This window comes from Penicillium pulvis (genome assembly GCF_028828015.1).
Source record: "Penicillium pulvis strain IBT 33274 chromosome Unknown contig_7_segment1_segment0, whole genome shotgun sequence".
NCBI classification, from domain to species: domain Eukaryota; kingdom Fungi; phylum Ascomycota; class Eurotiomycetes; order Eurotiales; family Aspergillaceae; genus Penicillium; species Penicillium pulvis.
The window spans coordinates 3161021-3174926 of NW_026643079.1; the positions used below are offsets into that span (position 1 = coordinate 3161021).

The 13906-nt window shown below is 47.5% G+C and overlaps 6 protein-coding genes across 6 annotated transcripts; 1 reads left to right on the top strand and 5 right to left on the bottom strand.

The window, feature by feature from the left end:
- Window positions 1–127: 127 nt before the first annotated feature.
- N7503_009147 (uncharacterized protein) lies at window positions 128–602 on the top strand (the record flags this gene model as incomplete). The annotated part of the gene is made up of 3 exons (XM_057068694.1): window positions 128–260; window positions 316–365; window positions 429–602. The coding sequence occupies 3 exons, from the start codon at window positions 128–130 to the stop codon at window positions 600–602; spliced, it is 357 nt and encodes a 118-aa protein (XP_056919549.1).
- Window positions 603–840: 238 nt separating this feature from the next.
- Window positions 841–2078, bottom strand: N7503_009148 (aromatic alcohol reductase; the record flags this gene model as incomplete). The annotated part of the gene is made up of 3 exons (XM_057068695.1): window positions 841–1430; window positions 1491–1827; window positions 2043–2078. 3 exons carry the CDS (start codon window positions 2076–2078, stop codon window positions 841–843), a joined length of 963 nt encoding a protein of 320 aa, XP_056919550.1.
- A 360-nt stretch (window positions 2079–2438) lies between these two features.
- Window positions 2439–4328, bottom strand: N7503_009149 (uncharacterized protein; the record flags this gene model as incomplete). The annotated part of the gene is made up of 7 exons (XM_057068696.1): window positions 2439–2453; window positions 2506–2867; window positions 2925–3509; window positions 3564–3856; window positions 3910–3929; window positions 3980–4109; window positions 4156–4328. The coding sequence occupies 7 exons, from the start codon at window positions 4326–4328 to the stop codon at window positions 2439–2441; spliced, it is 1578 nt and encodes a 525-aa protein (XP_056919551.1).
- Window positions 4329–6015: 1687 nt separating this feature from the next.
- N7503_009150 (uncharacterized protein) lies at window positions 6016–7998 on the bottom strand (the record flags this gene model as incomplete). The annotated part of the gene is made up of 6 exons (XM_057068697.1): window positions 6016–6332; window positions 6403–6770; window positions 6826–7182; window positions 7239–7445; window positions 7503–7760; window positions 7832–7998. Coding segments are annotated over 6 exons (1674 nt in total), but the record flags the coding sequence as incomplete, so codon positions are not given.
- A 1048-nt stretch (window positions 7999–9046) lies between these two features.
- On the bottom strand, window positions 9047–10446 carry N7503_009151 (epoxide hydrolase family protein; the record flags this gene model as incomplete). Its single annotated transcript, XM_057068698.1, has 4 exons — window positions 9047–9747; window positions 9775–9996; window positions 10061–10117; window positions 10173–10446. 4 exons carry the CDS (start codon window positions 10444–10446, stop codon window positions 9047–9049), a joined length of 1254 nt encoding a protein of 417 aa, XP_056919553.1.
- A 469-nt stretch (window positions 10447–10915) lies between these two features.
- Window positions 10916–13864, bottom strand: N7503_009152 (uncharacterized protein; the record flags this gene model as incomplete). Its single annotated transcript, XM_057068699.1, has 1 exon — window positions 10916–13864. The coding sequence occupies one exon, from the start codon at window positions 13862–13864 to the stop codon at window positions 10916–10918; it is 2949 nt and encodes a 982-aa protein (XP_056919554.1).
- Between the last annotated feature and the right edge of the window lie 42 nt (window positions 13865–13906).

Here is a 13906-nt window from a genome sequence, read left to right on the forward strand (position 1 = left end):
CCGCCTGGATAAGCCGGAAACAACAATGTGGGGAGCCGGTGGCAAGGAGGGGTGAGACGCGAATGAAATAAATACCCCGCGATATCGCAATTTCAAATTATTTTCCGTTCATCAAAACTTATACACAATGTCTGCTCCCAAGGGTCCCTTCCGTCTCGTGACTGTCAACACCGCCCCCGAGCGCGCTAAGCGTCTCATCGGCCGTGTCGCCGATATCCTCAAGGACCGCTACGAGATCATCCACGTCGACAACTGCGACTGTGAGTACACCCATTTTGTCAATTAGATATTCCAAGCTGACTTTTCATTTTCTAGCCATTGATCAGGTTGAGGCCAAGGTCAAGGAGCACCAGCCCAATGTTCTGGTACGTTCCGAATTCTCCGGGTTATCCGAGAGATTTCAGCAGCTTACATTGATTTTCCTATAGTTCAGCGCTTCCATGTGGTCCGACGAGCAGGCCAAGCAGATCCACGACATTGCCCGGTCCGTTGTCCCCGACATCAAGCTCCACGCCATCCCCGAAGGCCTGCAGGTCAAGTACGGCCCCGATGCTATCGTCGATTACCTTGTCGAGAAGGTCCCTGTGCTGCTGGACAGCTAGATCATGATCGCATGAATTTCATGTATATATTTCTGGAAAATGAAACTGTACTAGCATTTCTTCAAAGGCAATCGCTTTGTAAATTGGCTTTCGGGGTTGGCCAGTGTAGCTGTCTAGCCACAATCTTCCCCACGTCCCACATCTGCGCGGAGCCGATATCGGAAGCTCGTGACTCCCCCACATTTCGGGATGCACATCATAATTGTAGCTAAGTGCATAGCTCAAACGGTAATGTATCTTACTCCCAAGGATCAGTCTTCGAACGCTCAATTGCAATCTTGGTCGCCTCGTCAATATCTTCTGTTGGTAAGTCCAGCAACGAATTCAAAGTCCCCTTATGGTCGATATTCCCCGCACCATCTTGATAAAAGACTCGAGTATAGAGCATCTTGGCAAAGCCAATCCGACTACCCTCTTGCATCTCCTTCAGACCATTCGACCATCGCTCAGTTGCTGGTTCCTTCGAAATAGTCCAATCCGATTCTTTGGTTCCAGTGACACGTAGAGCAGATTCTAGCATGTCCTTCTGGCTTACAGTGAAGGATTTGATGTATACGACCTGATTCTTGAAGTTCTCGAGACATGCTTCCTGGTTTGATCCCTCGGGTTTGATAGGCAAGCTGAGAAGAGCGGCAACTGCACGGCCAACCTGGGGCCAGGTGGAGGTCGTAATCTTTGTCTCGCCGTCGTCGAAGAAGGTTGCCGTGCGATTGATCAAATCAATACCGAAGGCCGATGGAATGGCAAGACTCCATTCGTACCAGAAGCCAGTCGATATACTGATGAAGTTGCATTGTCCGAGTTCAGTAATAGCTTTTCGAAGGGCAGCTGACATTTGACGCAGATGTTAGCATCAGTCTTTGGAAATTTGATTTCCAGGCTGGTCACCTTTAGGCTTGAATATCATAATATCATTGTTCATGGCTTCATTCGTTGTATCGGGAGACCAGTCGTTCGGCAGCACCCATTTCACACCAGCCTCGCCCGCAGCCTTGACGAGCTGCAGCTCGGTCCCTTCCGGGGCATGTCCACTGAGCGAGATCACCAACGCATCCTGGCCCTTCAGTGCTTCCACGATTGTCTCTGGCTTGCTATAGTCAATTTCCTTGGGTGTGACACCAGCCGGAAGAGAGTTCAGGTTCCCAGCTCTTGTCAGAGCGGTAATAGTATGTTTTCTTGTCTTAAGTAGGGCGTCTGTTATGAAGCGGGCACTATTTCCGGTAGCCTAAAGAAATCAATTAGTATGCATCCGACAAAAGAGTATTAATCGACTATAAGCCCTATCAAGGGGAATGAGGAGAGCTGATTTGTGTATATGGGTTCCTCAGGTTGAATGGGATGGTTGGTAAGAAAAAGGCGTAGATGAGAGGAGAGAGGAGAAGCCAGGTGAGGGAAGGTGCCATTTCGTCAGAATCAATTGAAACACAGAGTATCACCTACCCCAACAATCGCGACCTTCGTGATATAGTTCGACATGATGATCCTGACAATTATATTAGGCTCAAAACTTCTAGCAAGGAAGAGAGTTCCAGGGTTTGCTCTGAATCGCAGAATGAAAATTGATAATATATTTTCGCTTGAAGTCAAGATAGGTTCTTATAACCTGGAGTTAAGGGTCTGCGCCAAGATTCATACTCCGTCAGTCCACGGACTTAAGGGGCGAGATACGTAACTCCGACCACGCGGAATTAAAGACGATCGCGCCGAGTCTATCAATCTTATGACATCAAAAGCTTCCTTCCAAGGCTCACTGGTGCGAAAGGAGTCACATTGTTGTTAAGTACAATCTCTCTGCTGATGGGTGATGTAGGGTCATGAACGAACAAATCAACTTTCTCACCATTCGAATTCCTAGAGTATTATTAGAAGTGCACTGGCATAAAGAATGTTTGGCAAAACGTACCTCGGTGTGTAGCGTAATTGATGGACCGTGATCAAAGGCTCTCTGAGATGTCGCCTTTCGCGTGCCCTCAAGGATTTTCATTGGCCCACAAGCGCCTACTCCGACTTGATAATGCGGAGGGCACCGAGATACTCCACTCGCAACCAGATCTGCTATATTAGGCCTTCCTCTCCGAATACAGGACATGTATTCTGATGATTGTGTGGTCTTGTTTCTGCCCTTCTCGATGTCACTACCAACTGGTGTTGTTTCCCCACTGGAACTGTCATCGGCTGTATCGTCCTGCGACACGTGAATGAACAAATTGACAAAGTGGTTGTCTTGAAGCTCTCGCAACTCATCCTGAAACCACTTGAGTGAGCCTATGCGAGAGTATTAGTCAAAGACCCACAGAACCACGCATTTATCAAACAACTTACTCGTATATTTTACTGTCCAAATAAAATCGATCGACTTGGTCACATTTGCTGCAGCACATTGTCTTATCAAATTGATCGCAATAGCAAAGGTAAACGTAGCACCACTACCACCTGCAACAAGAATGATTTTATCGAAGTCCATAAAGTCCGGAACTTGTCCATACCCTCCATCCACAGAGCACCTCACAACACAACCGGGTCGCTCGTGAGCAAGCTTGTAGAGATCATGAGTATACCCGTCGTATCGCCGGATCAGGAACTCAACGGGATTCGTAGAAACCATGGTAAAGGGATGGGTCTCCAAAAGCCGGATAGATGGCATCCACAAGAAAGCATGGGATCCAGGACTACAATTCAAACCGCGTTGAAGTTTGACTCGGACAGCCCCATCTTGCATAGGAACAAGAGTAGCATTGTTGCCGCAGAAATTCCAAGAAAGCTTTAAAGCTCGTAGGAATCGATCGGATAGCCACATGCATGCTATGAAGATAATGATAGCCAGTGTGGATGTCGCTAGATCGGGTCGGTGCATCCCGACAAGAATCACGATGACCATAAACAAGACGACATGAATGATATAAAATGCTGCAGAGTGACGGTTAGCCATGGTCCCTGTCGCTCGGGATCACAGGGGTTTACCTTCGTAGTATCGGCGGGCAAACCAGCTGATTGTGGATAACCCGATAATTACCATCGATAGTCCAGCAAGTGCACCAGCGAGATCCTCTCTTCCTCTCATCAACATAAGATATCCAGTCTCAGCCCCCTCCTTTAGGTATAATATACCATGCACGATACTGCTCACTATACATGTGTACCCGGCGACTCTGTGAAGGGGGCGTAGCTTCTCATAAGACTGACCGGATAAGGGCGCGAGAGGTGTATTTCGGAGAGCAAGGAAGACTAGCAAAACAAAGTTCGCCACGGAGATCCTAGGAGAATGTCATTATAGTGTGATTGAAGGGGTGGGGTGCGCTTGACATGCCAGCCCATGCGTTTAGCGACCTATAAGTCTTGTTAGAATTACGTTTCAGAAGCTTCGATGGTAAACGAACCTCTCCCAAGTCTGTTAAATCAAGCCTTGTCAACACGAGTATCAAATCGATGGCCCAGTACGTCAGATAGAGTAGCCATTTGTCCAGGGACTTTCCCAGAATAACCGTATCCAGCACTCGTCGTACAGACCTGCTTGTTGTCAGAGCCACTCATTCCCAATATCGTCAAGACTAACCTATAGGCTCTTATAGTATCGCCTAATAGCTTCCCAGGCTCTTTCGGTCCATATTTTCTGAATGCCACAGTTCCCCAATGAGCAAAACCGAACAAGATTATGATCGAACCCATAGAAATGGCAAAATATTTGTCAGTCCAAACATTGTTTGTCTGACTGATAGCCTCCTCCATCTCGGCAGATAAGCAGTTTAACGATTGAATGACCGAATTAATGACACAAAAAGAGGGAAATTAAAACAGTCTTCCTATAGACCTTGCATTGATCAAACCAAGGACATGCCATCTTTATCAATCACCAACCGCTGTGGGTACAACAGCCCCACGCACGCAGATGAAACTCCAAAAACATAGAAAATTACAAGATGCCTGACAATCAAAGTATATTGGGGCTTTGCACTACCCGGCAGGGATCAGTGTAACATGCGAAAAACGACATACTCGCATGAGCATACTCGCAGCGGAAAAAGTGGAGATGCGTGATGCCAATCTAATCTGATCATGGAAGTAAGTTCGCACTAACCACCCTGTGCCGCGTAGCGCGGAAAGATCAACATGATGAACACCAACCTGCCTTGTTAGAAAAGGGAGACCCGGAACTAAGCAATTGGAGCGTGATTCTTTGCCGAATGTGGCCCACTTTTCATTATTCTCGAGCCCGCCACACGTTTCCCAGGTACGAGGTCAGCGGGGCTCCAAGCCTTGGAGGATGCGCGGTGGAGTTTCCTAGTGGAAGAAAAGTCTGATTGCTACACTACTTTGAAATTTGGGCCCCAGTTTGTATCCCCAGGTCGAAAAAGTCCCCGCAAATTGTGGAGGGTGTGGATGGAAGAGGGTGGTCAGAGTGATATTCATTTCCCATTATACGCACAACCTTGGAACTTGGAAGTCATGCATGATAATCTCTCCCGTTGCATCATCTCGTATTTGAAGTTCCATGATTCAGAATTAGGAAGACAAATCTGATTATCGCGCGGAAAAAAAAAAAAAAAAAATAAAAAAAGAAAGGTGAGGAGATGTGGGAAATCGATCAGCGGAGTACTTAAGTGATCGGCCATCAGATAACTAAAAAGCCCGGTCCCCTAACTTTCGAAACATCCACCCCACAGATGCCGATTTGATCCTTTAAACGACCCAGCCGCCTTTTGCGAGCTCTTTCGTCACAGTCCTCTAAGACTCGGAATGACTTACCATGGTTAAGATTGCTTTCGAGCCCTTCTTTGCCAAAATGTGCCGACTCTGACTGTTATAGTAACAAGCTCTGCTTGGCGGGGCCTGAGCGGTGTTTGGCAGAGATGAGTAAATACGTAGATTGGACTATTACTGTTTGACCTCTGAGGTGGAAACTTCGGTCCACGGATTTGTGGAACAGATGCCCAATTACCGAGGTCCAAAAGCTGCTACTGAATCGGCTTTTTGACAGATGAACGAACAAAAAAACGGAAGCCGTTGGGATACCACGGCTAGGCACAGATATCACCTTGACATAGAAGTCCATTAACAGAATATTCCATATTGGCATTTTATTTGGCCGACTAAAAGAGCCAACTCCCAGCTGTAGACACGTAGGACGTGATACCGAAGTTCGGAGGGATTGATCGTTGCCCAAGGGATGTGCATGTTCATCAAACGACGGACCCACCAAGGAAGAAGGATCAGCCAATTCTCGGAGTCCAACGGAAAGAGTAAAGGCATGGCGTCAGAAGTCAGTTTACGGGCGAATGAATAAATGAAAAGATTTGATTGGAATGCGAGGGCCTGGGGTAATCCCTGTAATGAAGAACGCTTATGAATCCCTCGCCTGAACGCCTGTATATGATATAAATTGGTTTTCTTATCCCGAGCTGCTAGCCGGGAATACCTTCTCCTTGTCTGCGGCAAGTTGCCTTCCAGGTTTGATCAGAAGTAGAACTGCCGGCAGCTGAGCGGCTGCGAAGCCGATCATGACTATCAGTTGTGTACGGTAACTGTTCGCAAAAACGCTCTTCACTTCATCCTGAAGATGTGGAGACAACTTTTGCACCGTTGTGACATTCTCGAGAAATAGGTGGAGTTCATGTGATGTCAGAACACCTTTCAAGTGATGCGCGAGGCGGCCATTTAGGATATTTGATGCAATGGCAAGGCCAATAGCACCGCCAAGGAAGCGTAATTGAACGATAGTTCCAGTGGCAATTGCTGTAAACGGAATATTAGCAAATATCTCTTCAATGTCTTTTTACTATCATGTATCCCAGTGAATGCTTACCGAGATCTCTGTCTTCAACAATGTAGGGTGTCGCTAGCAGCAATACACCCAGCGTTATGCCAATGCCGGCGCCAGCAATAATTTCGTACCCAATATCTGCCGCACGAAAGCCCTTGGACCGCGTAATCATAGATAGAAGCCCAACACCGACCGTGTGGATTATGCATCCCACGAGTAGGGAATAAAAGAAGGGGATACGCCCCTTAGAGCTGGCGATATTGACGATAGCGGCAGCTGCAGCTGCAACGGCGGAGTATGCAATCAGGTAGATACCGGATTCGAGAGGTGACTTTCCTAGAAGAATCTGTGCTTGTTGGGGAACATAAACTAGAACGACATTCCACGGTGCACCAGTGACGAATGAAGAGCTGAGACTTTGGTCAGGCCTTGATACGAAATGAAGTTCATCGAATGCGAACTCACAGGAGAATGCCCATCCATGGGCGGTCACAGAGCCACCGTTTTGGGAAGATCGGGTCTGCACCAGGTACACCAGATAGATACCACTCCCAGACAAAAAAGGCAATCCAAGAAACGCCCGTTAGGACAAGAAGAGCTACTGAGGCTCTTGAATCCCAGGAGAAAGCAAGATTGGCTTCATTCAAGACCGTAACGATTAGAAATGAGCCCGCGATCATTAAAAACGATCCCACAATATCTAGGTTGGCGAATGATCGATATGATGCCCGTGTTCGGAAAGAAGGAGTGTGTTGGTCGAGGCCAAAGTGTTTCGGCATTGCGACCATGATAATAAGGATTGCAATTGCGCACAAGGGAGCGCTATTCAGTATAATTAGCAGATAATCCAACCATGTTAACATGTGATGTTCACATACTTGATGAGGAATACCCATCGCCAGGCTGCGTGCTGTGCAAGGGCACCTCCAATGATTGGTCCGAGTAACGCTGCAACCGCTATGCAGAAGGACATAACGCCACTGTAAGTCGGAAGTTTCGTTTTAGGAGCGATTTCGTAAATGCAAAGAATGGCCAGGGCATATGCACCGGCACCTCCTATCCCCTGCAGTGCTCGAAAGACGATACTATACCGAAAAGTTAGTTTCATTCATGTTTGAAAGTCAAGGCATGGTATCTCTCACAGTTGATTGACAGTCTGAGCGCACCCGCAGCCAATAGAGAATGCAAGCAAGATGAAAAGAGAAGCAATAGTCGCTAATTTTCGTCCAATGATATCGCTGATCTTTGTCCATATCGCCATGGAGCCTGTGTAGGTGGCCAGGTAACCTGTAACAATCCAACTTCGTTTCTCGAATCCATTGAGGCTATCGGTGATGTTGGTAAGGGACGAGCTAACGATTGTAACGTCCAAGTTTGAGAGAAAGAACCCAATCAAGAGCCTGCCAGTATAACATTCGTAAGCACGCATGTCATCCAAAAACCCATGAATACCACTATAGCCAACACCTACCCAATAATGGTGAGGATGAGTCTCCATCCTGTAGGGTAGACAATCTCATTCCCTGGCGAAAGAGATCTCTGTGTCGACCCCTTTTCTGAATTCTCTCTCCCCCGACCAGAAGGCCCATACTGCTTTTTCTTCGAAATTGGCTCCGCAAACTGAATACGATTAGACATGGCCGCTATATAGATAACCCAACGATTGTGGTTTCTTCAAGGGTAAATGAGTGAGGTGGCAACCATCGTCGCTGGAGAAGAAAAGAAGGAAAATTTGGAAAGTGACCACTTACTACGTAGGACCAAGCCCCGCGTATATTTACCCCAGGGGCTTCATGTGGAACGCGGGCGACGCGCGATGACAGAATGTGGAATCTGTATGCCAAGGCAGTGATCGCCGCTAATCATTGAAGCTAGCGCTTGAATGAATGTCTTGGCGCAAATCTGTCTTGGAGGCTAGACCTTTTTCTGGGGTCTCCGCGTCCCCAAAATTGGAAAGCTCAGCCTCTTATCGCCTTCTAAGTGGAGTAATGTTGCTGCTATTTGCGCCCCTGATCTTTAGGCTGGGGAAATGAGGAGAAAAGGGGGTTCGTCATTCTTTCGACCAAGGGGAATTAAGACATTTCTAACAATGACTTTGCGCGCTTTTTTAGCGACTGAGTCAGCTTCCTCCTTGCTCTTGGCGGATTCATCCCTGTGACAAGCGATAGGTCAAGAGATAAGACTGGAGCTTGTTTCTTTGATTCAATGTCGTCAAGTAAGGGTTAGGCTTTGGGCCCTAGCCGTTTTGGGTAATATGTTGCCTCGAGGGCTGTGTTACATGAATATTGGGCAGTAGCGCATACAGTAAAGGTTAGCCTGCCTAATCTTTCCGGGTAAAGAGAAATCCGGAGAATTAATGCTTATACCAATTGTGCTCCCTACGGAGTGCACTAGTCAAATCTAGCGGGAGCTTCGGAATCCCCCTATGATACGTTTGACATATGAATAGCGGATGCCCGCGTGTCACCCGCTGCCATCCGGCATGACAAACAACACCCATGTTCATTGCCATAGCCTCCGAGGTCGGCTTTAAAACAGATAATGATGTAAATCCATATACCAGTAAGCTGAAAGGATCTGCAGCGAGGAGACTTTACGTATGATGGTTCAATTTCCAAGAATCTCAAACTTTGGAAGCTCGTTTTTCGAAACCAGCGGTAACCCCTATTCCACCGTATCTAAGAAACTAATAGCCATTTCTTCCAGGCACGATACCAAAACAAGGCCCATCCTTTTTGAACATCGTCTGCAAATCCCGAGTAATAATTTCAGGAACCTCCCAGGCAGCGAAATGGCCTCCATGATCATGCTCAGTCTGCAACACAATAGGACCAAGCGCAGCAGCCCAGGTACGAGGAACCACAACTAGCTCACGTGGGAGATGCACAAGCCCCAATTTGACATTGGGTACATACTCCTGGAGCTTTTCGTAACTTAAATCCTTGCCGGGGTGACCGTGAGAGCCTTCATAGTAGACACGAACACTGGCCTCTGGACCTGCGACCGAAAACCAATAGATGGACACCCAAGTTAGAATCTCATCGTCGGTCCATGGATAAGAATCTGACCAATCGTGGAGCTTCTCATAGATCCAGCCGAGTAGTGCGACGGGACTGTCTGCTAATGCTGTGCCGATTGTCTGGGGCTTCGTTCTTTGCAATAAATTGTATCCAAAGCCTTCGCGCTCAAACCATGCAGATCGCTCTAGACCATTTTTTTCATGGGTAGTATAGGGTTGAATGCTGTGCTGGAGAGCTAAGAGTGGATTGGTGGTCCATTTGGGAGGTTGGGCAATGACCATATTCAGGTGAGATGCTTTGCAATGCTCCGGGTATAAAGTGCCTATACTCCTGGTTATCCAATGGCCCAAGTCTCCGCCTTGCGTGACTATTCATGACATTAGTACTGTAATACTATAGAGTACCTGTGTTGGCTTGCCATATTCAGAATAACCAAGCTTGAGCATCAGCTTGTTAAAAGTCTCAGCATACTGGGCCCACCCAAATCCGCGTTTGGTGACTCCAGACGAGAATCCGAAGTTGGGCAATGAAGGTGCCACAACATGGAATGCCGGCTGGCTGTCATCACCTTGTAGCATTGGCAAGAGTTTTGTCACCTCGATAAATGATCCTGGCCCTTTTTTCAGATCAGATTGTATTTTCGCCAAATTGCATTCAATCTATCCAGAACCAAAACTTACACCCATGGCTGAAGAGCAAGGGAATGGCATCTTTGACAGGGCTAACTTGATGAACAACTAAACAGATTTCAGTTGATTGCAGTCAAATTCGCAGTCCACAAGTCGCACTGACAATGAATATCCAGAGTTCCAAATCCGTCAACTTCAATTTCAGTGCGATACTGAGGGAGTTCATTTAAATGGGCTTCGGCTTTCCGCCAGTCAAAATGATCTCTCCAGTACGCCACTAGTCGCTTAATCTCCTTCGCAGGGACTCCAAAGTCCCATGAGTCTTGCTCTGAAGACTCAAACTGGGTTGCAGGCTTGGCCCAGGCAAGACGCTGCTGGAGCTCCTGGAGAGAAACATCTGGTACTGAGATTGCGTAAGGGATTGGTGGAGGGGACATTTTGGGCTGATTGGATAGAACACAAAAACTAAGATATCTAGGAAGTGTGATTAATGTCAAGTCTGCCAGGTGAGCTTTATAACTTCAATTTGTTTGGCACTCGGTTATTGATATATGGTAATGCACAGACCGCCAACCCCGCGGGGTGTTCCAACCTTGGTATTTCAAGGTTGGTAATCCCGTCACAAGCTGCGAAGTGTTGCAAGCTCATTATAATTTACCTGCAGAGGGCTTATAAATCTTGCATTCAATGAAGTTCTGGCCCTCAAGAAGCGGGAATCTATCGTGTTAGTCAGAAACCTACTGACTAGGTAGTGCTTGGCCAGACTTCCTATGACTACATAGAACACAAGTCGGATCCGACCGAAGTCGTTGGGCGTAATTCCTTCGCCATTGATTAAGTACATGCTGGTATCAAGATATTAGGTACATATGAATAAATATCATCGGATGAAAACCGGTAAGATATTCACTTCGTTTCCTTCTCCTTCTCCTTCTTCTTCGACCTTTTGCTCCTTTTCGTTGACGAGGCAGAAGAGAGGATTGCATTTATTGAGGGACCCTTGGCAGCCGAGGCCGTGGAGGCGGTCGAGGTCTCGCCAGGCTCGCGCTTGCTATCTTGCTTGAGGGTCTTGGGCTTCTTCTTGGGCGGCCCAGAGGGGCCGGAGGATGACGGCACCGGGGTACCACTACCAGTTACAACCGAGGAGGATTCATCCTCAGAGCCTGTCGATTGTCGAAGGCGCTTGCCGTCCTGCTTGCGATTCTTTTTTCTCTTTTTTGATGGCTCAGAGGGGCCGGCGGAAAGAGGCAATGGGGTACGAGAACCAGCCACAACTGAGGAGGCAGCCAACGTCTCGCATTCATCCCCAGAGCCTATCGTTTGGAGAGGCTGATTGTGATCCCGCATGCCATTTGAATCATTTGAGAGCTCGATGAGATTTGACACGTCTGCCAGAGTGGAGCTACCTCGAATGTGCAGCTCACGTGTTGAACTTTCGCCGTCGACCACACCTACTGGGTGAGCTGCTTCACTGTTTTGTAGCGGCTGCGCTTCCTCGGTCAATTTTTCTGTCATGTTCCTGAGACGGTCAAATTGTTCGGAGTGTTGGGTTGCCAGTGCTTCCAGCTGATCGATTACAGCAAAAACGTTTTCCTGGCCATCCAGTCGTTTGCGCATCGACTCTATGCTCTCCGGTGAACCGAATGCTCCACAAATGTTGACAATGTCCTCTACCGGCTCCAGTACTTTCATTTTATTTGCCCAAATCTGAAGCTCTTCAAGGGAGACCTTGAATGATTCAATTTGCCCTGTTAGAATCTCATATCGTGAGTGTTGAGTTTCTGCCTGGGTTTTTGATTCAAAAGACAATTGGTCGCATGTGTCAGTCAGTTTTTTGACGTCGTCTGAATGATCGTCGGCCAACTCCTGAAAAGCGGTTGAAAGCGAGTTCGAGCTTTCCTGCAAATCATTGACATTCTGAAGATTTCTGGATATCCTATCGGAATGCGATCCTTGGACTTGCTCTATTTCTTTAATAGCATCCATGACCTCCATCAGCTTATCAGGAATTGACATTCCATTGAACTGACGCTCAAAAGATTGGATTTGATCCTTAACATCATCCTTCGCTCTGGCCAGTACATCATCAGGCATTGAGGCAATATTGCTTGTCAACTTGTCAATCCGATCCTCAACAGATAAAAGTTTATCCGTAAGACCATGATCGAGCTTTACCAACTCACTGAACTGACGCTCAAACGGTTGGAGCTGATCCTTGACAGCATCCTTCGCCTTGACTAGTAGGCTATTAGGCATTGACGAGACATTCACATCCAACTTGTCGATTCGATCCGCCAAGGATCGGATATTAGAGCTGAATTCGGATTTCAGGTTCTTGACTTGCTCCGCTATCTGGGGCAAGGTGGGATACATCTCACATATAGCATGAGTCATCTGTTTGACTAGGCTCTCCGTGTTGATGTTTTCGTATCGCATTTCGATGGACCGGAGTGCCACCTTGAAAGAGTCTTGCTTTGACTCGAGCTTTTTCAAAACAAGGTTCAGCGAATTACATGCTTCGGTCCAGACAGCCCCCTGTGACAGTAATGCTTTCATTTTAGCATTCACATCTGAGTGGGCAGTCTCAAGGGCCACAACACGGTCGGCCCATTTGTCTGTCCCTTGATCAGAACTCTGATGGCTGCCTGCAGCATTTTGCGAAATTTCCGCTCTTTGAATTTCCATATTACCAAATCTCTCTTTTAGCTCAATGGTCATTGTTTCGGTATTAGCGATCTTGGTTTCAAGACCACTTATTTCAGCTTCACTGGCTTTGACGGTTTTGAGAGCCGAATCAATCGTTGCGATGAAGGTGGATTGTTGCTCTTGGGCGAGGTCAAAGCGCGCTTGCAATACCGGCACCTCCGCGACAACTGCAAGAGATCGCTCTAAGTCGGGGTGGATCATTTCCACCCTTTCCTTAATCGTGATCACCTCCCCTGCCAAAGTTTCCACTTCCAGGGGCATAGTCTCTAGGGGCAATTTTGTTTTCCCGTCTCTGATCTCATTTCGCCAAGTTGAGAGTTCACCGATGTCTTTCAGCATTCGGGAAATCCTGGTGGAATGCTCCACAATAGAATTTTGAATTTTGGTAGGCATGTCGGTACTGGTCTGTGTGACCGACTTGGCTTCTTTAAGCTTTATAAGCTCTGCTTCTAGCCTATTGACCCTCTCAATTTCGAACACAGAGGGCTGAGGAGACTGCACATGCTCAACAGGTTTGGGTATGGCCGGGGGCAAGAGAAGATTCTGATGCTTCGCAAACTCAGCGGTGATTTGCTGACACATGGCCTGATGCTGGTTCAGAGACTTATTCAGCCTGCTGATATCGTTGTCGCTTCTCTCCTTCATTTGCTGGTACATCTCGGCCGTGGCAGGATACATTCTCATTATCTTCGCCCGCTCAACGTCTCGCTTGTTTTGGGCGGCAATATCTTCCAGCCGCTTCTTTTCATTTTGCTGATTGAGGATATTGAAGTGGGACTCGTTGAACTTGGCCAATATTGTCAGGATATTGCTTGAATCCGCATCCACCATGGGGGAATCTTGAGGCCCCGACGCTTCAGAGCCCCCTGCCTTAGCTTGAGGGATGTCATGACTAGACTTCGCTCGTGAGGTGCTGGGCGGGGTTGGGAGTGAAAGATTTGTGGACGAAGTTGGAATGGGATTTGAAGACGAATGAGGAGGTAGCGAGATATTGACAGAAGAACGAGGAGGGAGTGAGGCATTAATGGAAGAACGAGGAGGGAGTGAGGCATTAATGGAAGAACGAGGAGGTTGGTTGGATAAGCGAGGATCAGTCGCGCCTAGAAGAGGAGGTGGTGGTGGAGGTGGAGGAGGCGCATCCATATCCATCATGTTAATCGAGCACTTGAGGCAAGTGTAGTGCTTGATTCA